A 25851-nucleotide genomic window follows, 5' to 3' on the forward strand; every position below is an offset into this window, starting at 1 on the left:
CTTGGTCCAGTATAATGATTTTTACTCCTCATTTAACCCTTAATAGGGCACTCATTGAAATACTTGCAAAATCCAAATTTCAACCCTAGAGAATATTGGAGGATATTACATACAGCCAGAATGTGTAAAAAACATATGGACGGGGGCGGGGGGTAATATTTTGAGAAAAATGTTTACGAGATTAAAGTGGCAAATCTACGAGAAAAAAATGCGCAGATTTATGAGATTTAAAGTGGTGAATCTGCGAGAAAAAAGTTGCTTTTTTCCCACTTTTTTCTCGGAAATTTGCAACTTTTTTTGCACAGATTTGCCACTTTAAATCTCTTAAATCTGCAACTTTTTTTCTTGTAGATTTGCCACTTTAATCTAGTAAATTTGCAACTTTTTTCTCAAAATTTTACCTCCCCCCGCCCCCCGGGTTTGTATTTTTATTTTTATTTTTATTCATACTTGGCCCTAATATGCCATCATAGCCAAGTTCTCTTAGTTATTTTGTTGAGAGGGCTTAAAGCACCAAACCAGGCTTTTAAGTTCAAGATGATTCAATAGTAATTCAACAGGAGATTCCTCAGAAAGAAGAGGCATTGCTGACATTTGAGTAGATGATTAAATTTAGTTTTAAAAGTGAGTTTGTCCTCAGTTGTGCCTCCACTTTCTCTGCAGCCTGACCATTAATCTTCAGTGTAGAGACGGTGAGGGAGTTTTTTTTTCTTTGCTTATAAATCACCTTGCTGTGACTCATACTTGTCCATTCAAGCTTATTCACACTCCTGTGATAAAAGGTATGCAGAGGTTGAGAAAAAACAGTGAGCATCTTTCAATAGGTCCACAAGCTGATTTATAGACGTCTCAAGGATGCTGAGAACGGCTGAATCTGCTCAAGAGCCACAAGAACGTCATATACGGAGAAGCAGCAGAACAAAATAATTGAGGTCATTATTATTCCAGGAATATCGCCAGCCAATCATAACAGTGACTTTTGAATAGTGGTATAGCTTGTTTTAGGGTATGGAGCACTGAAAACAAGAAAAACATGGTGCGTTTTAGGATTCATTTTAAAATTATTGCTATATTTGGGATTCCTAACCCCTCACTTGCACTCAAGTCTATGCAAAAAGATATTATAGCTTTCACATCCTTACTTGCAAGATGTTTATCATTGTTACATTGGAAGTCTGCTAAATATCTTTCTATCATGTTTTTTTAAGGCTTGAGAAAATTAAATATAAATTAAGAGGAAGTACAGTCAATTTTTTCACAAATGGCATCCTTTTATTTCCTATTTCATTTATCTATTTATTTTTCCTCTACAATTTTATCAGAGTTTTTTTGTTCATTTTCGTTTGTGTATGTATACGTGACTTTACATGTACATATATGTATAAAAAATAAGAAAAGGATAATTGTATTGTACTGTAATTGGAAATTTCTTATTGTATTTTTCAATAAAAATATTTTCTCTTCTTAAAACCCACCTCTTTTCTTTGGCATTTGACACCACGTAGAGTGTTGATTTTATGATTTTGTGACATGCATATTTTATTTTATGCAGGCAGTGCATTTTATTTTTATTTTATTCTATATTTATGTGTGTTATTGTACTTCCTACATAGTGAGGACCGGTACACGTTTTTAACCAACAGAGTGAGGACATTTTTTTTAGCTTGTCACAGACTATGTTTTAGTGTTAAGGTTACAATTAGGCTTATGTTAGGGTTAGGGTTGGGCATTTAGTTGTGATGGTGAAGGTTAGGGTTAGGGTGAGGGGCTAAGGAATTCACTATTCCAATCCGAGTGCCCTCACAAAGATAAGGAAAAGAAAAAAAAGAAAAAAAGAAAAGACCTATTGACATCACCAGAAAGACAAAAATAATGTAAATCTCTCTGAAAATATACTATTTAAATCTATTTTCCTTAAAAAAGCTTAAGGAAGTTAGTATTTGGAGAACCAACTTCATGTACAATTGGCTTGCCAATCCCTAGATATTACACACTGAGAGTAAAACAGTAAAATATGTCATTAAAATGCAGCTTAAACACGTGTGTGTGCGTGTGTGTGTGTGTGTGTGTGTGTGTGTGTGTGTGTGTTTCATGTGATCTTACATAGCTCATGTAACCTAATGCGGAAAGATGTTGTCTCAGAGCCGAGGGCGTTGGTCTCTGTGATCCTCAGGGTGTGGATGGACTGCCAGAAAGCGGGCTGGTCTACGTCGCAGTGCCTGCGGGTCACATCCACCACGCACGGCTTCCACTCCTGACCCGTCCCCCTGGAAACAAACAAAAAAAAAAAAAGGTGAAAAAAGGTAAAAAGGTTGCATTCTGTTGGGTTAAGGACAACTTAAGTTTGTTTTTTTGAAACTACAGAAACTAGACAACAAGAACTAAGCGTGGTGAGGCAGCTTTCAGTTATTCTGCTCCTCACCTGTGGAACAAACTACCTGTAGATCTGAGGTCAGCTCCTTTAAATCAGGACTAAAAACACTATTGTTTACTGCAGCGTACTCTTTACTTTAACCCATTGAGGCCTAAAACGTCTGTAAAAACTGCCTGTAAAACCTCTGGGCGATTTTAAAATAAGCCCCTAAAACCTGAAGTTTTTCTGGAAATTCAACAGAAGTGTCAACGCTTCCTCCTAATAATAGATTTTTCAGCCTCTGTAGCAGATAGAAATGAAATTCAAACAGTATTTGAGAGCTTATAGCTGTTATATCTGAGCTCCCTCCGCTATAGTCGTCTTCCACCATGATTTCAAAGTTCTGGAAAAGTCCCATGATGCATTGAGACACTCCCACATGTATTCTCTTTTTGTGTCTTTTTTTAGTCATTTTGTGTCTTTTTTGGTCATTTTATGTCTTTTTTTAGTCATGTTGTGTCTTTTTGTGTCTTTTTTTAGTCGTTTTGTGTCTTTTTTAGTCATTATGTGTCTTTTTGTGTCTTTTTTTAGTGATTTTGTGTCTTTTTTAGTCATTTTGTGTCTTTTTGTGTCTTTTTTTAGTCATTTTATGTCTTTTTTTGGTGATGATTTCAAAGTTCTGGACTACTACAAAACGACGTATCTGCTTTCCCGGCTTTAATAGGTTAACACTTATCTGCTCTACTCTACTGCCCTTACTTTTTAACTACGCAATGTTTGACTTGTGCTTTTTATTATTTTATCTCTTTTCTTATCCTGCTGTATCTTATTTTATCTTATTTGTACTTTTTATTTCTATTTACCTGTTTTAATTGACTGTTTTCACTGTTTTCAATTGTGTCTTGCTGTTTTTAATGTTCATGTAAAGCACTTTGAATTACCTTGTGTTGAATTGTGCTTTACAAATAAACTTGCCTTGCCTTGCCTTACAGAAACATTATAACTTGGAGGTCACTGCAGCTGAAGGCTGAAGCCAATGCTGAAGTTTCAGTAAAAAAAAATTATAAAAAAAAGACTTTGAGAAGCACTGTTGTAATGTGTTCTGTATTCTCATTTTGTGTCTTTTTTTAGTCATTTTGTGTCTTTTTTTAGTCATTTTGTGTCTTTTTTGGTCATTTTGTGTCTTTTTTAGTCATTTTGTGTCTTTTTGTGTCTTTTTTTAGTCATTTTGTGTCTTTTTGTGTCTTTTTTTTGTCATTTTGTGTCTTTTTTAGTCTTTTTGTGTCTTTTTTTAGTCATTTTATGTCTTTTTTTGGTGATGATTTCAAAGTTCTGGACTACTACAAAACGACGTATCTGCTTTCCCGGCTTTAATGTAAATGTAAGTAAAGCACTTTGAATCACCTTGTGTTGAATTGTGCTTTACAAATAAACTTGCCTTGCCTTGCCTTACAGAAACATTATAACTTGGAGGTCACTGCAGCTGAAGGCTGAAGCCAATGCTGCAGTTTCAGTAAAAAAAAAATAATAAAAAAAAGACTTTGAGAAGCACTGCTGTAATGTGTTCTGGTTAAAAGTTTCCACTGAGTGCCATATGGCAGATTGAAGAGAGGAAGCAGGAAATCATTGACAGGGTTCACTTTGGGATACGACTCCACTCACACTATATGCACTTCATTGAAAATGTAACTCTGTGGTGCATGCACTATATTTAGCTTATTTATAGCCCATTCTGAATGTGACCTTGGGCGTTGCTGTTTGACTTGCAGTAACTCGCTCTTACCTGAAGGAGGCGTTGTATTTTGCTGGCAGGAGGGTTTTTACTGAATCCACCCAGGAGCAGCGGACATGTGTGTGATTGGGCACTTGGCAGGAAACACTCAGGAGCCCAGGGGGGTCTGAAACAGGAGTCACACAGGGTTTATTCTCAGGGGGGAGCTGGTTTTTTAAGAGCCTTGTTAGATGTAATATTCTTTAAATGTCTCTTTGTCTTGTCCTTGGGTCTAAATTGAACAGTTCTGCAGTTAAATAATGTAAATCTCTCTGAAAATATACAGTTTAAATCCATTTTTCCATCTTAATAAAGCTTAATGAAGTTAACCAACTTCATGTACAATTGGCTTGCCAATCCCTAAATATAACACACTGATAGTAAAACAGTAAAATATTTCATTAAAATGCAGCTTAAACAGGACAATGATCACTAAGAGAGCACCAGTATTCACAGTGTGTGTGTGTGTGTGTGTGTGTGTGTGCGTGCATGCGTGTGTGTGTGTGTGTGTATTAAATGTGAAAAGAAAAGACCTTCTGACATCACAAGAAAGACAAAAATAATGTAAATCTCTCTGAAAATATACTGTTTAAATCCATTTTTTCTTAATAAAGCTTAATGAAGTTAGAGCCACAGAATTCTGTGTGTGTGTGTGTGTGTGTGTGTGTGTGTGTGTGTGTGTGTGTGTGTATTAAATGTGAAAAGAAAAGACCTTCTGACATCACAAGAAAGACAAAAATAATGTAAATCTCTCTGGAAATATGCTCTGTCCAGCTCTGTCCCTGTCATGAACCAAAATATTTTAAAGGGAAGCTTGGCCACTACCATGGAAAATTACATCTTCCCTCAAAAGGAAGCCCACTTAGGGAGCCGCTTCCTGTTGGAGACAGTTACAGGAAGTGGAGGGCTTTGTCTATGTGACGGCCGATAAGAGCCGTTTCCTCTGAGCAGCAGTAGCGCTGCTCTGATCACCGCTGTTGTAACAAGATGTCCGGTTGTAGCCGGAGGGCCAGAATAATTCAGATGGAGAAGGAAGAAAGCCATTCATTAAAAAGAAAGGGAAACATATGGGTGATTCTCATGAAGCCAGTCTAAGTTCTGTCTGTGAAGATTATAAGGACATACTTTATTAAACTAAATATATTTCACTTTTATATGAATGAACAATATAGCCATAATGAGGCACAATTCATTGTTTTGTGTTAAAATAATATTCTTAAACATATTTTATCATAATAATATAATAACATAATATATTTTTGATTCACAAATGCATTACTGTAATGCGTCCAGATAAAAATGTCATGGTATCCCCCACACTTATATTCAATAAATATTTAATAAACTTTATAAAAAATAATTATACATTTGTTTAAAAATGTATAATTTAACAGAATATAATCAACCATAATGGTTTTTAACAATGTATAAAGAACAAAATCTGAATGAATGTTCATTTTAGCCATTTTGTGTCTTTTCTTAGTGATTTTGTGTCTTTTTTTAGCCATTTTGTCTTTTTTTAGTCATTTTGTGTCTTTTTTTAGACATTTTGTGTCATTTTTAGACATTTTGTGTCTTTTTTTAGTGATTTTGTGTCTTTTTTAGTCATTTTGTCTCTTTTTTTTGTAATTTTGTGTCTTTTTTAGTGATTCTGTGTCTTTTTTTAGTCATTTTGTGTCTTTTTTAAGTCATTTTGTGTCATCAATTCAGTCTGAATTGATGAGAAAAAATGGTTAAATGTTACAGTAATGATAGAATCTTTTGCTATAAAATATGTGTATATTTTAATAAAAATTAATAAAACATTTTGGTGATACCAGCTACCCTTGAGCAAGAAAAAAAAACCTTTCATTTTTTAAATTTTTTTATTTAAAAATGTGTTACGGTAATGAATTTTGCTCACAGTGTCTCTAAAAATGCCAGAAAATACCTTAATTAAAAAAAAAAAAAGATTCTAAATTCATATTAAAAAGTGACTTTAGATTGTTTATGTTATAAAGGGTCAAAGAAAATATGTATTCAATGCTCTTGGATTTTTGCTATGAGCTGCACCATGTTCATGAGAATCACCCATAGAGACAAAGACGTTGAGGCGATTTCAAGAGACAGATGAGAATGTAAGTAGGAGAAACAGACAAATATTTCATGCTTTCATGCTGAATTATCCAAAGACCTGACTGAACTGTGGGGGACTGGGACGCTGCCGTAAACACAAGGGACAGAGGCGTTTTTTTGGGGGTTTTTTTTGCAGAGATTCACTTTTTAACGCTGCAGTCCCATGGAGAGAGACTAAAAGTTTGGCAGAGCTGTTGAAGTGTAATCATTTCTAAATTAGGCGCTGTGAGCCTGGACAAGTTACAACACAGCAACACTTACGGCCCAGCCTGAGTCTGACAGAGTGGAGGAGGAGCCCCCGGTTGTCATAGCAGCTGTAGCTGCCCTGCGCCGAGTGGTCGACGCGCAGCAGGACGATGGTTCCCTCTGATGTTACTCGGTGCCATGGCAACACTGAGCTTTGGTTGAGACGCCACTCCACAGGTATCCTGGGAAGGAATATATATTAGAGTTTAGTTATCATGCTTGTGAGGACTTTACTTACTCACCTGTGAGCCTGATGCAAGGAACCAAATACCAAAGTCTGCATCACAACTCTGGTATGTGTAGTACTGGGGGAATGCATGCTCCTTCTAGTGGTACGCTAGGGTTGGGCGATATATTATATTATCTAGGGGTTTTAGACCGGGGGCCGGTTCAGAACCAGAGCCTGGCCAGTACTCGTGTGGTTCGCAGTTATTTCAACTTGCGAACAATCTCAGAACCTGTTTGCTTTTCCACAGGCTCTAAAGCTACGTCACTGCATCACTGCTAATGTCTGTATATGTCTAATAACAACAGCAGGCCACATGTCTCTACAACACATCTGTGCTGCTCATCTTGGTCACTGTGGATGCCGAATACATTTTTATCAACACTGAAGATAAGATGCTAATGTTTGTACTTTGTTGTAAGCTAACGATAGCGGGCTAGTGATGGCCCGATAGCGGGCTAGTGATGGCCCAATAGCCTGCTAGCCCATATCAATCACATTACAGTTAAACAAAGCTAGCGCTAGCACGATATCGATCCCCGGCTAACGTTAGCACACTATGATCGGCCACTAACGCTAGCATGCTATCGATCCCCGGCTAAGGTTAGTACACCATGATCGGCCGCTAACGTTACCACGCTAGCCTGTATCAATCACATTGCAGTTAAACAAATCAAATAAATGAATGATACACGTTTAAGTTGGTCTCTCTCAACGGCATCAAGTCGGTCTTGCTAGCCCGCTAGCGCTAGCACGCTATTGATCCCCTGCTAATGTTAGCACACTATGGTCGGCTGCTAACGTTAGCAGGCTAGAGCTAGCCTGTATCAATCACATTACAGTTAAACAAATCAAATAAATTAATGATACACGTTTAAGTTGGTCTCTCTCAACGGCATCAAGTCGGTCTTGCTAGCCCGCTAGCGCTAGCACGCTATTGATCCCCTGCTAATGTTAGCACACTATGGTCGGCTGCTAACGTTAGCAGGCTAGAGCTAGCCTGTATCAATCGCATTACAGTTAAACAAATCAAATAAATTAATGATACACATTTAAGTTGGTCTCTCTCAACGGCACCAAGTCGGTCTTGCCAGCCCGCTAACGCTAGCACGATATCGATCCCCGGCTAACGTAAGCACAATATGATCGACCGCTAACGTTAGCACTCTCGGCTAGCCTGTATCAATCACATTGCAGTTAAACAAATCAAATAAATGAATGATACATGATTTAGTTGGTCTCTTTCAATGTGACCGAGTTGGTCTGACGTAGCGTTCGTGGTTAAAGACCAGCAAACTGGGCACTGGCCGGGAACTGCCTCCGGCGTAAAAAACCCTAATAGAGAGCCAATGAAAGGCCAACCCTGATGTTAGCATCGCCATTGGGTCTATTAAAAAATTTGCCTACGGGAATTTTGCATTGGATTTCTGACCATTGCAGAAAACAAGCTGTGTGGCAAACATAAGTTTCTGATGCTTGCGTGTTTTGTTCAGCAGGATAATCTTCACAAATTGCTCATTTGTGAAGATTATCCTGCCATTTGTGAAGCTCTTGTATATGTCACCACTTGTTTGATGTTTATAAGATGAAAGTGCTAGAAATATCTCATTGTCATTAGAAGACAAAGAAACACAACTTCAATGTACACAGGAAATAGTTTTCGTTCCTCACCTGATTTGTGACTTCCCGCAGGCCACTGTCACATTCGACCCCAAGTGCCCGTACTGCACGCCTGACACTGCAAAAAACACACACACAGCACATAAAATATTAAAGCACACTGTTTGTCTGTCTTATAGTATGTGCAAAATGCAAAATCTGACATACCACGTGTCTGCATTGTCTGTATCAATGTGATTTAAGCACCGCCATTTACAGCAGAGTCAACAGTAGTACAATAACATGACCATACAAGGCTTGGGATCCTGCAGACACTAGGCTGAGGAGACTTTGGCACACGGTATAAAGCTGCTCCAGTGTTTTCGTTTTCTGAAAGTTTATTATTATCACATTAAAATATTAGTCTGTATCAGCAAAACCACTTTGAGATCTCTTTAATAACACACAGAGAAGCAGTTAAGCATTTTAATAAGATATCGAGAGCAAGATATAGGTATATATTTAACTCTCCAGCTCCATTTAGAAGCATTTTTTATATTAACATTGACATAATGAGCCTTTATAATGTGAAAAAAATACTTGACCTGATCCCACTGAGGTCTAGTCTACATAGAGAAGTCTTTTTCTATGAGTTTTAGCCTTCGGTCCAAACACAACTTGTTTTTTAAGGTCACAAAAATGCATCTTTTGTAAAAACTCGTTCCAAGGTGAAGATTCTCAGAAAGGTTGCCATGTCGACAGATAAAACCATTTTTGGCTTGTGAAGTTAGTGCGTGTGTGCAGGCATCATAAAATGAGATAAGAAATGAAAACATCTATTTTTTTCTTTTCAATAAAAATTGACTTTTGGATTTTACAAAGCTCAAAGAGTTACTGGAAATGGTTGGGTCATGGTCAAAAAACAATCCTATGCACAAATATAATATTAGAACAGCCTTATTTTTTTTTTAATCTGCAACTGGAAAGAAAAACTGAGTTCAAACTGAATGAATGTACTTGCAAAAATAAAGAAAAAAAAGAAGCTGAACAGCATTTGCATGTTAAATTTAAATTTGATTGTCAACATTATGAATGAAGCATTGAAGCTTTGAATATTTACCACAGTGCTTTTAGCGTTGCAGCATGGTTTTGGAAAAAGTCGGCTAATTTGAACACATCATTTAAGTTTTATTTATTTGTATTAATTTATGCCTCAAATCGCCTCAAGTGGTATCTGGCTATGCAAACAGCTTCGGGTTTATCTGCTGCGGTTTGGAGATATCCATCACAGAGATTTCTGTCTCCACACTAATAAAATGAGGCTGAATGGAATTTGTTTGTGGTGCTCATATCATGACAAAATTATTTTAAAATTACAGTTAAAAAACCAAACAGAAACAATTTAATAATTGCTCCCGCTTCTTACAGCGACCTCGCGGTTTGCAATTTTATTTGGAACCATTATAGCAGCACAAATAAAACTCAATGAGAACTGGGAAGGCAACATCTCCAAACCTGGGCTCATACAACCAAAAGCTATATGCATGATGAAGTTACCATTTAATAAGCCTGCAGATGTGATATAGCCAAGTAGTTTTAGAGACTGTTCAAGTCAAGGCAAGGCAGGTTTATTGATATAGCACCTTTCAAACACAGGGCAATTCAAAGTGCTTTACATAAAACATTAAAAGCGTTTAAAAGAGACATATAAAATTACATTCAAATATATTTAAGAGTAAAATAAGATAATAAAGATAAAATATTTAGGAAAATATGTAGAAGTACATTTAAATATAAACATTTAAAATTGAAGGGTAGTTGATAAAATATATATATTTTTAAATTTAAAATTCTCTACTCATGTCACTAAACGAGAGGAGTCCCTTATTCTATTCTCTACTCTATCACTAAACGAGGAGTCCCTTTTTCTTCATTCATATTCGATGCATAAGGTGCAGAGTAAACAAATGCCCTTTTACCCAACTCTGTAGAGCAGAAGGGACAGAAAGCAGCAATTGATCTTGTGAACGAAGAGTAATTAAGGTGCAAATGTACGAAGGCAGCAGTCCAAATATTGCCTTATAAATGAAAGTATACCAATGACTCTGAGCCCTTGGAGTGGCCAGAGCAGGAACATCCTACCCCAGAGGATAATTCACAATGGTGAGTGGACATCTTACAGTTAGTAATGAAGCTCAAAGAAGCTGATAACTGACATTCATCTTATGGAGAGGATTACTTTCTCCCTTCGCCTTCAGAAAGATAAATGTATTAAACTGTGGTCCAAGTGGGTTAAATATGGTGTAATGCTGTTTTGTACTTTATTATTTAACGTTTTATTGGGTCTAATGATTAGTTTGTATTACTTATATTTAATTTCTAAACTCCCTAGTGGATAATTTCTTTTTCTTTTCTTTTTTTTTCCTATTTGCTCTTTTACATATGCCTACCTTCCCCAGTTTGTTCTTTATCAAATGTAATACACTTAACTTTCTGTATCTTGTTACTAATTTTGTAAACAAAAAAACCTTGATTGTGAGTGGCAGAAATACTATTGTATATTGTCTGAAAGTAAGCACTGTATTATAATGCTCTCACAAAAAAAAAAGAAGCTGATAAACAGTATCAATCATTCTAAGACATTGAGCAGCAGCATTCATGTACAAAAGATCTCCGTAATCCATCACAGATAAAAACGTTGCAGTGACTTAGTAGCTGCTAAACTGTTACTTGCCATCATGCATATGTAAGTGTGGGTTCGAAGCAATACTAAGTGCAGTGTATACCTGAGCAAATATTTGCGGTGACTGTAGTAATTTGCCAACTTGATACTCTATCTGCTGTATGTGTGTGCATGTTTAGCTTGGCTCCATAATATGAAAGCTGGCATTTACAGTAGATCTGGAGTGGAAAAACATCAGTTTGGCTGCCAGTCTGCCACGCACACACCTTCATTAATTCTCAACCTCAATCACTCAGGCATGCAGACTCCCTGCTGGCCTCTCCTCCCTTAGTAACAAACAATTTGTCCCACGTTTGAGTGATGTTTTTCTTATTCATTCATAGTCACACATCTGATAAAGAAGAATAACAACCTAAAACATTTAGTCGTGACTTTGTTGTTTTTGCATCAGTAACACTGGGGCCAAGCAGGTGAAGGAGAGGAGGATTTTTGGGGATGTTGTTATTTAATTTGCTGTATTGGTGTGTTTATTTTAGTTTTCCCTGCTGCAATAACCGTGTGTGCCCTTCAGGGACCAACTAAGTTCATCTTAAATTAAATTTTACACATAATCAAGTTTGAGGCCTTACTGAGGGCCCTTTCAATGCTTGGTTGTCACTCACACCTAGAGTTCTCTTTTCTGGCCTTTCTGCTGTTGTTTTAGTGGCTGCGCAAAATGAAACAGCTGGGAAACAGAGCAGCAAAGTGCTTTTGTGGCTACGTTTATGTTTGGGAGTGTAGGAGACACATAGAAAGCAGGACAATGAAACCCACAGAGAGTTATAAAAAAAAAAATAAACAAATGGAAGCCTGTTTATTCTGCTGCGGTTTGTGTGGGAAACAATTCATCGTATTCAACCGAAGGCATGGTTAATGAATCTGAGCTACTAACACAGCGGTTAGTTATGGGACACTGTCCATCATGATGCCATTTCAATCAGAAAGTGAATAGACGAGACAAGAGCAGACAGATGATCACACACTCTACGCTGTCTGAGCTGAGGTAAGCTACATAGGACTGATTTCTGGAGGTCTAAATTTAGGAGACTTAAAAGGTGACAAGATTAGAACAGTGTTCTTATCTGCCTAAAAGTTTAACTGGGAGATTCCAATTGACTCTTTTTTTGCAGCTGTTTGCACTCAATAACTGATTGGTAGAGTTCACAGCGCTGCAACTTGAGAAAACACATGCAAATACACAAAACACAAGCAAATTGAGAAAATATCTTCATCAATTTGACAACACAAGAGCAGCATTTAGAAGTGTTTCCAGAGGACACTTAAAAGTGATACACACGTCTGGACATGCTTGATATTATCAAGTTATTTCAAGAGAATTATAATTTCACGTTATAACTTTATAACGTTAAATTATCACATTATTTCATGATAATTATATTTTCATGTTATAACATGATATATAGCGTTAGCCCGCTAGCCCGTATCAACCACACTACAGTTAAAATAATCAAATAAATGAATGATACACATTTTAGTTGGTCTCTCTCAACGGCACCAAGTTGGTTTTGGTTTTGCTAGCCCGCTAACGTTAGCATGCTATCGATCGGCCGCTAACGTTGGCATGCTATGACTGTTATAACGTAAAATTATAATTATCTTGAAATAACGTGATAATATCAAGCGTGTCCAGACGTGTGCATCACTTTTAAGTGTCCTCTGGAAACACTTCTGTTGTGTTGTGGTCTATTTGCAGCCTGTTTTCTGATTGTGCTGTGTTGTGGTATTTGCAGCACGTTTTCTAAATGCTACGCTTGTGTTGTCAAATTGATGAAGATGATTCATTCATTTATTTGATTTGTGTAACTGCAGTGTGACTGATACGGGCTAGCAGGCTAACGCTATATATCACGTTATAACATGAAAATATCATTATCATGAAATAACGTGATCATTTAAGGTTATAAAGTTATAAAGTTATAATGTGCAATTCTAATTATCTTGAAATAACTTGATAATATCAAGCGTGTCCAGATGTGTGCATCACTTTTAAGTGTCCTCTGGAAACACTTCTGTTGTGTTGTGGTCTTTGCAGCACGTTTTCTAAATGCTGAACTTGTGTTGTCAAATTGATGAAGATGTTTTTCTCAATTTGATTGTGTTTTGTGTATTTGCATGTGTTTTCTTAAGTTGCAGCGTACAAGCGTACAAGGTAGCTGTCAGTCTGAAACTGACACTAACCAGATAAAAACTTACCAACTCACAAAATTAACTTAAGTTTCCAGCAACGGTTGTCATTATAACTGGTGACATCAACAGCTGTTTAAAAACTTTCTGCTTCTAATTAGCAATATCTGTCAATACAGAACAAAAGCTCACAGGAAATGGATGCAAATGCCCAACTTGCTATGGCTTTACCGCCTTTTTTCATTGGACAATGCCATTCTTTGACACATCCTTGCTTACAATGGTTTCTCTCAAAAATGGAGGAAACTTGGTCGATAGTACCAAGATTCTAATAATAATCGGTTCAAGAGCCAGTTTGGTTACAGAGGGTCAATATTCTTAAAAATGGAAATTCTCCTCAAATTTAATAGATATTAAACTATATTATTAAAATATTCCTCTGACTCTTTTATTATGTCTCCCTTCTGTGTCAACCTTTCCCTCTATCTAAATCGTTATATTTTATGCCTCTCTCGCCAGCCTTAACCAGAGTTTCTTTTTCCCCTTTAACCACCAAAAACACACACAAACACACACACACACACACACACACACACACACACACACACACATACACACACAGACTCCCCTCCCTCTGTTTCTGTGAGTGTGTGTTACCTGGGGCCTTGGTGCAGTGCAAAGAGTTGGCTGCTCTGAATGTGTGTATTCATGTTTTATTGGCAGTGAAGTACATTATTCCCCAAACCCGCAGCGTTCCACTCATATCTGATTCTGCCTCTGGCAAGAGGGCCGAGACACATGCACATGCATCCACACACACACATATGCATAAAACCACACACACACACACACACACACACATACACACAGAGTAATTCACACAGGAAGGCTGCAAGTTTCTCCTGACATTGAAATCAGATGGCAGGGTGGACAGAGAAATTGCAAGCTGGATGAAACTCAGTACTTTCCAAACAATAAAAAAAGGGCCCTGGAGCTGCCGTAGGGTAAAAATTAATGGGAGGGGAAAACTTTGACAGTTTCACCTGAAGGGCCAAGGGGCGAGTGTTCTTATTGTTGGAGTATTCAATTTCGCTGGTTTTAGAAAGAGATACAGTAATAGAAAGAGGAAGAAAGAGACCGAAACAAAAAGGGTGGAAGAGTCTTTCGGAGAAACACAAAAAAAAAGAAAAAAGAGCCAATTTCTTAATGCCAGACAGATCCTTTAAGTGCTGTGTGAGGCAAAGAAAGGCTGTAACAATAGGATTACTGTTTGCAGAGTGCTGAAGTTAAAAAAAAACAAAACATGAATTCCAATTCAACTATAAAAAAAACTGAAGTTGCACAGCGAAAATTGGACCGAGAGATGAACAATGATGTTCTCTGATCAGGATTCTGCATGAAAAAAAGTGTGAAATGTTAAACTGCAGCCCATGCTTACTTTTTGAACGCGTTCCCACCTTCTTTTTGTTCTGCTGTAACTTTAGATCCCTCAAGTACCTTGAGTCAAGATAAGTCAAGGGTGCCCAAAATAGTTCACAAAGGAATCCATGGCTGATCCTTAACAGAACGCGTGGTTCTGTGTGTGTAGGTGTGTTTTAAATGTGTCCTTGGGAAAAGGTCTTTCTGCTTGGTGAGCATGCTACAGTGGTGGGAACAGTATTCAGTACCAAAAGTACCAATAACACTGTGAATTTACTCCACTATAAGTCAAAGTCCTGCATTCAAAACTTACTGAAGTAAAAGTACAAAAGTATCAGCATCAAAATGTACTTAAAGTAGCAACAGTAAACGTTCTCGTTATGCAGAATGGACCAACTCAGATTGTTTTATATATTCTACATATATTATTACATTATTTGTATTTGTAAGCATATTTATAAGCAGTGTTTTAATTTTGTAAAGACATGGCTCATTTAATGACTTAATATATTACTTTTTGTGTCTTTTTTGGTCATTTTGTGTCTGTTGTTGTGTCTTTTTTTGTCATTTTGTGTCTGTAGTTGTGTCTTTTTTTTGTCATTTTGTGTCTTTTTTGGTCATTTTGAGTCTTTTTTGGTCATTTGTGTCTTTTTTGTGTCTTTTTGGTCATTTGGTGTCTGTTGTGTCTTTTTTTTTAGTTATTTTGTGTCTTTTTTGGTCATTTGTGTCTTTTTGTATATTCTTTGTGTCTTTTTTGGTCATTTTGTGTCTGGTGTTGTGTCTTTTTTTAGTTATTTTGTGTCTTTTTTGGTCATTTTGTGTCTGTTTCGGTCATTTGTGTCTTTTTGTATATTTTTTGTGTCTTTTTTTGTCCTTTTGTGTCTTTTTTGGTCATTTTGTGTCTGTTGTTGAGTCTTTTTCAGTTATTTTGTATGTTTTTGTGATTTCAGAGGGTTAAGTACAGTACTTGAGTAAATGTACTTAGTTACATTCCACCACTGGATGCAAACATGTGCACGTGTTACCTTCATTACCTTCATCAGTCCGAATCTGAGCACGGCTGGGACCCAGCGACCAAGATAAAAACCAGATGACTGTCAGACACACAGGACTGGACAAAAGGCCTGGCATCTAGAGAGACACAGAGAGAGAGAGAGAGTTGGTGAAGGAGGAGGTCTAATAACTGGGAGTTATTTTCAAACCTAAAAGGTTTGGCAGTACACATTAAGCATTATCATCATCATCATCATCATCATTTTGAGTCCACTTTCGAAATTGGTATGAAAAGAAACATTTTTGGGAAAACAAAAACTTTTAATGTCTTTAGTCAATTTTCTCAGTATAGTAACTACATACTCATTTTAACATTTTTTGGTAACAACATGTTGCTGGTAATCACTTCATAAATCAGACTGTCTGCCTTTTCCTCATTATTGCACATTCTATCTCACATAATGCCCCAAAATGCAAAGACAATGGTCAAGACAGCCAACATTAATAACACATTTCTCATAAAAGAAAAAAACAACAGAAGGAAACTATGTTGGAAATGATTTTATTTTTCCACTGGCTTAACTTTTCCCAGAATCTTTGAAAGTTTTACTGAAGAACAGATCCATTAACCAGTTTGGTACCATAAATCAACACATTCTCTTTATGATTGAACCAAGATGTGCACGCTGTAAGTAAGTAAGTAGATGCCAGTAGAAGATACTGTATAAAAGTGTATTCTGTTGATCGACTTTGGTAATGAAACAGAAAATTTAAGTTCTAACATTTCAAAAAAGGTACATGCTTGAGGAAGCCCATTTCCATCAGTGTGACAGGAAAAAATTAAGATACTAAGTCATTATTTTTGAGAAAATCATTTATTTTAAGATACAAGATCAGTTTGACAAAGTTTCTTTTGAAATAAGATATGTAATGGTGTCAGACACAGAAAAAAATATTGCTTTTTCTCTCATTTCAATCCAATTTAATAAAATGAAGCTAACCAAGCATGAGCCATGCAAGAAGCTAAGTGCAGCACTGTGTTGCTTTGAGCTAAATGCTAACATTAGCATGCCAACATGCTCACAATGGCAATACTAACATGCTGATGTAAAGCAGATATAACTTTAACCTTCATGTGTTCACATTATGGAGAGTGGAAGAAAAAATAATTAATGTAGGCATTAATTGATGGAGAAATGCCACATAATTGTATTTAACTTACCTATTTGTGTACGTTGCTATGTAATTTCCCTTTTAATTATTTTTTAATTATTTATTTTTATTTTTGTTATTTTATTTTATTATTTTATTTTGCTTTTTTCATTTTCACATTTATTTCTGTTTTTCATATGTTTATTCATGGATTTCAATATTATTTCCAGCACATTTAATGGCATATACATTAATCGTATTTATTATATTAATTTATTCAATTTTTTCAAATCATTTTAATATTATTTCCTGCACATTTAATGGTATATACATTAATCATATTTATTATATTAATTTATTCAAAATTTTCAAATAATTTGTTTATTCATTTTGGCAGCATCCATTCTCTGTAGACAGAACATGTGTAAATTAACTGCTTGGAGAAAATTATATTAAACTGAAATTAAATGATTTAGCTGCATGCAATTGTATCTATGTAATATAATTATATAATTAAAATATTACATTTTAAAAACAAACAAAACAAAACTTTCCTTCTATCACAGACATTCATTGAGTTATGAGAGTATGATGTGATGCTGCTGATACACACACACACACACACATGAAAAAGGCTCTGTCATGTCATAAAGTGTGAACGATAAGATGATGTGTGTGTTCATGAGGTAGTGAACCCTCTTATCTTATCTCTGGTGCCACTTTTCTTTACAGAGCTGCATGTGGGAAACATACCAACACTTTTAATAGCACCTTCACAGTGGGAGAGAGAGTTTAAATACTCATAAAAAAGGTTTTGTTACGTCTTTAGTGAGCTTTCCTGTTCAAATAGGATGTTACGGAGTTTGTCGTTATAACACAGCGACTAATCTATAGAAACACAAACATTACAGAAGAAGAATGAAGAAACTATTTGCTGTGTTTTCTCAATATGTTTTTCACATGATGCTTTCCTGTCATTTAGGAGACTGAGGGGAGTGATATCTGATCACCAAAAGCTCCACATACAGTATATTATACAGTGCAACAAACACAATGTACAGATAGATCGCCCAGCCTGTTCTCCAGTCAAAAACGTGAATATAGATCATCTCCCCAAGTGCAACACAGACTGAAAAACTCCTTTGCAATTAAACTGTATAACACCACACATGGAGGTAAAACCAACCACAACATGGCCGCAGTATACACTAATTAAGTACTGTTGTTATAGTATATATTTCCTTGTATTTATAATATAATGTATAATATTTCCTTGTTTTTATCTTTTATATTGCATTTTTATTGTCTCTTGAACTCTCTTATTTTGCACATGATGACTAGTTACTAAACTAACTTTATTCTATTTTATAATAAAATAGAATTACAATAAATTATTGTGTTGGTGTTGTGCTGCTGCTATCTATCTATCTATCTATCTATCTATCTATCTATCTATCTATCTATCTATCTATCTATCTATCTATCTATCTATCTATCTATCTATCTATCTATCTATCTATCTATCTATCTATCTATCTATCTATCTATCTATCTATCTATCTATCTATCTATCTATCTATCTATCTATCTATCTATCTATCCAGGAGAGCGGGGTTCGTGTCCCCTGTGATACCAAAAGTAAACTATTTTTAACTTAAGTAACGTAAAATCACGTTTCTGAACATAACATGCGGTAGTCACGTGACCCTGGTAACTACTTCACTTCCGACATTTACGTACATGTATTTTTTTTTTAAACTGTCTATTATAACGCCTTACCAGGAAGTTTTGTGCCCTAAACCTAGGTCAGTGGTTTTACAACATAAATTCACAATAACTGCAGTCTTTTCTTTAAAACTACGGACTGTGTGTAGAGATAGACCGATATATATCTGCGATAAATTTGCGTGTTTTACTTGTATTGGCATCGGCCAATACATGCGTGCGTTCGCCGGTACACAGTGTTTGCTATCCAACTGTTAATATGTTTTGTTTGTTTTGTTAATAAATGTTTCTTTTTTTGTTTAAACTGAGACTTGTGTAACATTTGTTATCATTGTGTCATTTTTATTATGTAAATGGAAGGAGAAAAGGCAATATCGGCTTTAAGAATCGGCCCCAAAAAATCGGCAGCACATATATACATATATCGGTTAAGACTGATCAAAATAATCGGCATCGGAATTAAAAAAACCCGTATCAGTTGACCACTAACTGTGTGTGGAGTCGCAATGCGTAACTACATGCCTAAATTTGTGGTACTGACACACTACTTATTCTGCCGTTTATGTTGGAGAACTTGTTGAGATCACCAAAAGACTTTTTTTTAAACGAGTATTCAACTATCTCCAGAGTCTTAAAACCTCATAGAAAGACAAAGTGAAAGATAATTTTAAACTGGAGATTAAAAAAAAATAGGTTTTAAAACCACAATCTGACACAGAGGTGGGGAAGTTTAGTTAATCTATAAAAAATAAAGAAAAAGTGAGAGAAAAGAGGCAGAAAAAAGGGTAGATGTGTGTCTGTTACGTCTCCGATACTTCAGTTGACTAAATTGTAAAGTATGTGATGGTTAAGCTGAAAGCTTCTCAAAGCCTTTTTTCCAATAGAAAGCAGAAAAGAGACATTTTCTGTGGGTTGACCAACAGAAAAGTCTGATTGAGTCAGAACAAAGAAGTGAGAGTGGCTTTCATTTGTACACAACAAGGATTTCTGTCTCAATGTCAAACAGAGCGTGGGGTGAGTGATGATGAGGACGAAGTTGTGAATCACAGAGATTGTACCTTAATCTTCTTTATATATTTATTCTGTGATCGTGGTCTTACAACAAATAAAACCTGAACAGATAACTCAGACAGAGAGCAGAGTAGGCACAGAATGTGTGGAGGTGAGGCACACACTGATTCAGTTTCATTTAACAACATTTTTGAAAGTCTGAGTATTTGTGCTGATGCATTTAAAAGGAAAATCGGTGCATTCTTTGCATTGGTTTTTTCTCAATTACACTGTTTACTTAAAAGTACAGACATTCATTTTTCATTTAGAAGCATTTAGAATTGCCTTTTGTAAGCTTTTCCCCTTCTTTGGTCCCCCTAGTCTAGACCAAAAATCCATCCTACATTGCCAGCAGTATATGGAGCAGCATTAAAACAAAGTTTATTCCAAACACTGACTAGTCACGCAGCACTTCACTGCACTTTAAGGCTTTATTTCTTCTCTGGTGGTCACAGAGAGCCGAGCTCCGCCAGAAACATTGGCTGTGAGTATCTTCAGCTGAGACTGCAACTTGAGAAATACAATATTTCATAAAAGGTGAAAGGCAGATAGAAAGAAAAGCCTCGGAGAGATAATAGAGACCTGAAGGACGTAGAGGACCAGATGGTGTCATGACAACAACTTACTCCTGAACATCAGCATACGTTCTGATCGTGAACTTCGAAAGGAAGCAGGAACAGAACTTTGTCCCCTTAATAGCCGTGTTTCCTTTAGGGGGAAGAGTGGCTCACTCAGCATGTCTCCATTGCAAAAAAAAGACCCCAGAGGGATTTACGAGAATCCGGAGGTGACGTATGGTTTTTGACTGTTGCGTAATCGCTTAGCGACAGTTCCGACCATGAGGAAACAAACCAGCATGGCTAATTATGCACAGCTTGGTTGCTGATCATAAACAAACCGGCATGGCTAATTATGCACAGCGTCGTTGCTGATCATAAACAAACCTGCATGGCTAATTATGCACAGCGTCGTTGCTGATCATAAACAAACCAGCATGGCTAATTATGCATAGCATCGCTGCTGATCATAAACAAAACAGCATGGCTAATTATGCACAGCGTCGTTGCTGATCATAAACAAACCTGCATGGCTAATTATGCACAGCCTCACTGCTGACCATAAACAAACCAGCATGGCTAATTATGCACAGCGTCACTGCTGCTCATAAACAAACCTGCATGGCTAATTATGCACAGCTTCGCTGCTGATCATAAACAAACCAGCATGGCTAATTATGCACAGCGTCACTGCTGCTCATAAACAAATCAGCATGGCTAATTATGTACAGCATCACTGCTGATCATAAACAAAACAGCATGGCTAATTATGCACAGCGTCGTTGCTGATCATAAACAAACCTGCATGGCTAATTATGCACAGTGTCGCTGCTGATCATAAACAAACCAGCATGGCTAATTATGCATAGCGTCGCTGCTGCTCATAAAAAAACCAGCATGGCTAATTATGCACAACGTCGCTGCTGAACGTGAATTGACTGGCATCGCTAACTGTGCACAGAGTGTCCGGTGCTTGTGATTGTTGTAAGCAAACAGAGATCACTAAGTGAACACCTCCTGCAGCAGCAATACATACACACTGTACTGCTACAGAGCTAATTGTTAGCCTATTAGCACTGTGCTACTGTGCACCTCGTTCTGCGACGCCGGACTGCACCATGAAAGGGCAGAAAATCACTTTGCCTTTGCGGGATCACTATGAACGCCCTAAGGTGAGGAGCTTGCACAGGTCTTTCCAGCAATATAGTGGGATTTGCAGGACCACATTATGAAAGGGGCTTATGTTTACTGTCGCTTCTGACTACTCGCTACTTCGCCGGCTTTTACAAATGGCGCGTGTTGTTGTGGCATCAAGTACTACGTCACATTGCGCTTAGCTTGGGGCGTTTCGGCGAGTGAGACCCGCCTCATTCCGGTTATTCGACTGTAATGGAAACACCCCTATTATCAACAGGCCCCCTGGTGACAGTGGACAGGAAATCTTGGTGTCCAGAACAATGAGAGCCTGACCTGGACGCTGCATACTGACTTAGTGGTGACAAAGGCAAGGCAGTTTCACAATAAATGTCTGAGGAAATTCTGGGTATCCCCTCAAATACTGAGGAATTTCTATTTCTGCACAACCGAAAGCAAGATCAATGCCTGGTACGGGAACACAGAACAGGACCACAAGGCCCTGCAAAGGGTGGTTTGTACAGCTGAACACACAACCAGTAGTGCTCTATCTTGCCTAAAGGATATTTACACCCGGCGCTGCATGGATAAGACTATTGGAGAAACATTCAGGATCCCAACCAGCCAGATAACAGCCTTGGAATAATATCGTTGAACTTGGAATTGTATCTCATATGATTTCATATGACAGAAATTCATTGACTGATTGAAACAAAGTCTTGTACCACAATATGATGTCAAATAAGTTGATTTTTAAGTTTTACTTGCAGGAAACTGTGAAAAATACATAAATCTAGGGCTGGGCGATATGGACCAAAAGTCATATCCCGATATATTTAGGCTGAATATCGATATACGATATATATCCTGATGTTTTTTTATCGCAACGTAAGAGCAAATGTTCAGTCAAAGTCAAGCCAAATATGACATGTCACAAGTAGTTTTAATGAAACTGTTTATTTAAGTGAACATAAATACTTTATAACAAGAGGAGTACCCTTTTTTTTCCAAATCAAAGCTCCATAATGTGCACATTTAAATAAAAACAAATCGTAAAAATAAAATTAGCCTATGAAATAAAATAGGCCAATCTTTTTCCGAAATAAAGATATTTATATGAGAAAAGAATTACGAACATTACAAAAGAACTAAATATGATAAACCCTAGTAAGAGCAGCATTTATTTATGAAGAAAGAAAGAAAAAATAACTATATAAGATATAAGATATGGTCTACATCCATATCACATTTAAAAATATATCAATATATCGATATATTGCCCAGCCCTACATGAACCTAAAACAACTCTTTTTTTATTTCCTGAATACTGGCGCACCAAAACCTTACACAGCTCTGCATTTCAATGGCTATAAAATGCAGATCTTGAAGAACATAACATATTTCTTCCTTATTATTATCATTTCTTCCTTATTATATTATTATATTATTATTTATTTTCTGGGCTGCACAAATAAACTGGACCTCAGAGATTTGCTAAGAGGCCTTTTCAAACTGTCGGCTGAGATTAAACCTGTAACCTAAAGTTCTTGGCCTCTCTGTTAGTCGGAGCTCCTGCTGCCAAACAGATCATCTGTTTGTTTAAACTTTAAAATAAATATAATCAACTTTTTAGCAGGAGAACAAGGTGCTACGTTTGGCTCAAACAAGTGATGTGAGGCTGCCATTGTTTAAACAATACTGACAACATGTTCAGTGAATTATAGACACTGATTAACAGTGTTGTAGCTTCTTTTTAGATTCTGATTAACAGTATTATTGTTAGTGAGATAATGATTTCATTATGTGACGGTAAAAATACAATGATGCCTTTTGGGTGATTCTCATGAAGCCAGTCTAAGCTCTGTCTGTCCAGATTATAAGGACATACTTTATTAAACTAAATATATTTCACTTGTATATGAATGAACAATATAGCCATAATGGGGCACAATTCATTGTTTTGTGCTAAAATAATATCTTCTATATTTTTGATTCACAAATTCATTACCGTAATGCATCCAGATAAAAATGTCAAGGTTTTCCCACACTTATATACAATAAATATTTAGTAAACTTTATTAAAATAAATATACATTTGTTTAAAAATGAAAACTCAACAGAATATAATCAAACATAATGTTTTTTAACAATGTATAAAGAATAAAATCTGAATGAAAATTGATGAGAAAAAATGGTTAGATGTTTCGGTAATGATAGAATCATTTGCATTAAAACGTGTATATTTTAATAAAATACATTTTGGTGATACCCGCTACCCTTGAGCATATTTAAGTTTTTGCCAAAAAAAAACAAAAAAAAAACCTTTAGTTGTTTTTTTATTTCTATTTAAAAATGTGTTATGGTAATGAATTTTGCTCACAGTGTCTCTAAAAATGTCAGAAAATATGTTAATTTTTAAAAAATAGATTATAAATTCATATTTAACAGTGACTTTAGATTGTATATGTTATAGAGGGTCAAAGAAAATATGTATTCAATGCTCTTAAATTTTTAATAAGAGCTGTATGTTCATGAGAATCACTATTTTGGATTCAGTAAAGCACGACATGAACAAACAACAAAGTCATGAAAACAGAAGCAAATCACTCACTAAGCAGTCTATATAACACACTCTGCAGGGTATGCTGGTGTCAGATCACCTGCCTCTATTGTTTTCTATGTAAGCCCACGCACCGCTGGTGTCACACTACGCTGCTGTCCTTTTTATCAATGCACGTCAGCTCTAGAAGGCGCAGCTTTGATCACGTTTACTCAACATTTTGGCCCGGTTACTGTGCCCTGGCTACTTTTTCTGTCTGTGTGCCAACTGAAACTGTCACATTGTTAAAGGTTTTTCTCTCTCAGACAGCATTATTTAGCTACAGTGTTGCAGATTTCCATTTGGAGTCAAGCAAGATTATCAGAAATCTTATCTTTGAAATGTTTTTAAGTAGTAAAACTTCTAAAATGTTACAGTGTTGCACATAAACTGCAAAACACATTGTGGATCATGTATTTAAAGACACAGGTATTCTAAAATACAGGTGCATCTCAATACATTAGAATATGATAGAAAAGTCCATTTCCAGTAGTTCAAGTCAAACAGCCCCAACAAAGTAATAAGCCATATAGATGGACATACTTTTCAGAGGCCAACATTTACATATTAAACATACTTTTTTAAAATTGGTCTTTTGTAATATTCGAATTTTTTTGAGACACTGAATCACACACACTGCCGGTAGACTGTGAGCTGAAACTACAGAGCAGCCAGAGCCAGAACATGCTGCAGAAAAATGTTGCAGAAGCAGAATGGAGATTAATTTTAAAATTGAGATTAATTTTAAAACCCACTTTCATTTACTGTTTTTTTTTTTTTGTTTTTACCCAGCATGAGACTTGCTTTGTTTTAGTTGTTTTTGCTTGTTCCTTGTTTTTTATTGTTTTTATTGTTGGTCTGTCCTGCCATGTACAGCACTTTGTATCAGCTAACGCTGTCTTAAAGGGCTCTATAAATAAAGTTGATTTGATTTGATTTGATTTTAGTCTCAAAGTAGAGATGGGCTAGTCTGGCTATGTAAACATCAATTTCTGTCGCTCAACATACGTCATCTGGTATAACTGATACGATTGGCTAAGAGCTACCTACAGACGCTTATGATAGACGTTCTAAGCGTCCAATAAACGGCTCTGGAGGATCGTAAACCACGCCTCCTCTACGGAGAAATGACTAGGTAGTATCCAGACTATATCTCATTTGTGATATAGTCAGGCCAATACAGTTTAGTGACTCCATCTCCTCTGGGGCTAAATATTTTCAAAATATAACTTGGACAACCATGTTCTAATGTCCTACCTTTATTTTCTATTACCTCTCACACTAGGTCCATTGAGGGTTAAAACATTTGAATTCCACTCAATAAAACACACCATTAACAAGCTAAACGCTGTGGGGAAAATATCATGGCCCATTTAAAAACCCACCATTTGTCAATGTAACTCCCCTTGGTCTGGATTTAAAAAAATATTTTAGCTGTCTAATGCAGAAATTGCACATGCGAAACATTATGAGTTGCAGATTGATCACTAGATAACGAGGTGATGAAATCCATTATCCATTGCACCACTTTGGTGCATGTATCAGCCAGAAAACTGTGCAGTTGAGACTTCAGTGGCTTATAAAAGAACCCAAGAGATGTTGAAAGCGTTATAGGGGAGCAGAGATAACCTCTATTTCAACTAGTGTGTTCTGGTGTGGCAGGACAGTGTTACATTCACCACTACGCCACTGTAACTTCACACAGATCAGCAAATTCAAATCTCACTGACTCCTGTGTCCCTCACTTGCTTACATTCCTCTTCCTGGTCCATCCCTCCCTGCATGCTTTCCTAAGCCTCTTTACATTCAGTACATTCTGTACCTATATAACCCAGCTGGCACACTGCTCAGTTTATTTTATTAACATGGACACAGGACGTAGGACAATAGCTCATGCACAAAAAGACATTTCCGAGCAGGGTTGCAGAGGTTGAGGGTTATGATACTGGCTGCATTCACTCATGTACGGTATTGAATAAAGTTTGATTTGATCAGAATGTGATTTATTTACCTCTAGAGCCTGCTCTAGAGGTAAATCTCAAACT

At 36.5% G+C, this 25851-nt stretch overlaps 1 protein-coding gene across 1 annotated transcript in view; it reads right to left on the reverse strand.

The window, feature by feature from the left end:
• Positions 1-25851, reverse strand: part of il11ra (interleukin 11 receptor, alpha) — a 94546-nt gene that overhangs the window by 18978 nt on the left and 49717 nt on the right. Inside the window, exons 2-6 of the mRNA XM_059357618.1 lie at positions 15631-15727; positions 8383-8449; positions 6501-6667; positions 4137-4251; positions 2104-2267 (exon numbers count right to left, since the gene is read on the reverse strand). Of these exons, the coding sequence (XP_059213601.1) occupies positions 2104-2267; positions 4137-4251; positions 6501-6667; positions 8383-8449; positions 15631-15727 (610 nt within the window). The remainder of the gene's footprint in view (positions 1-2103; positions 2268-4136; positions 4252-6500; positions 6668-8382; positions 8450-15630; positions 15728-25851) is intronic.

This window comes from Centropristis striata, chromosome 19, assembly GCF_030273125.1.
Source record: "Centropristis striata isolate RG_2023a ecotype Rhode Island chromosome 19, C.striata_1.0, whole genome shotgun sequence".
NCBI lineage: Eukaryota > Metazoa > Chordata > Actinopteri > Perciformes > Serranidae > Centropristis > Centropristis striata.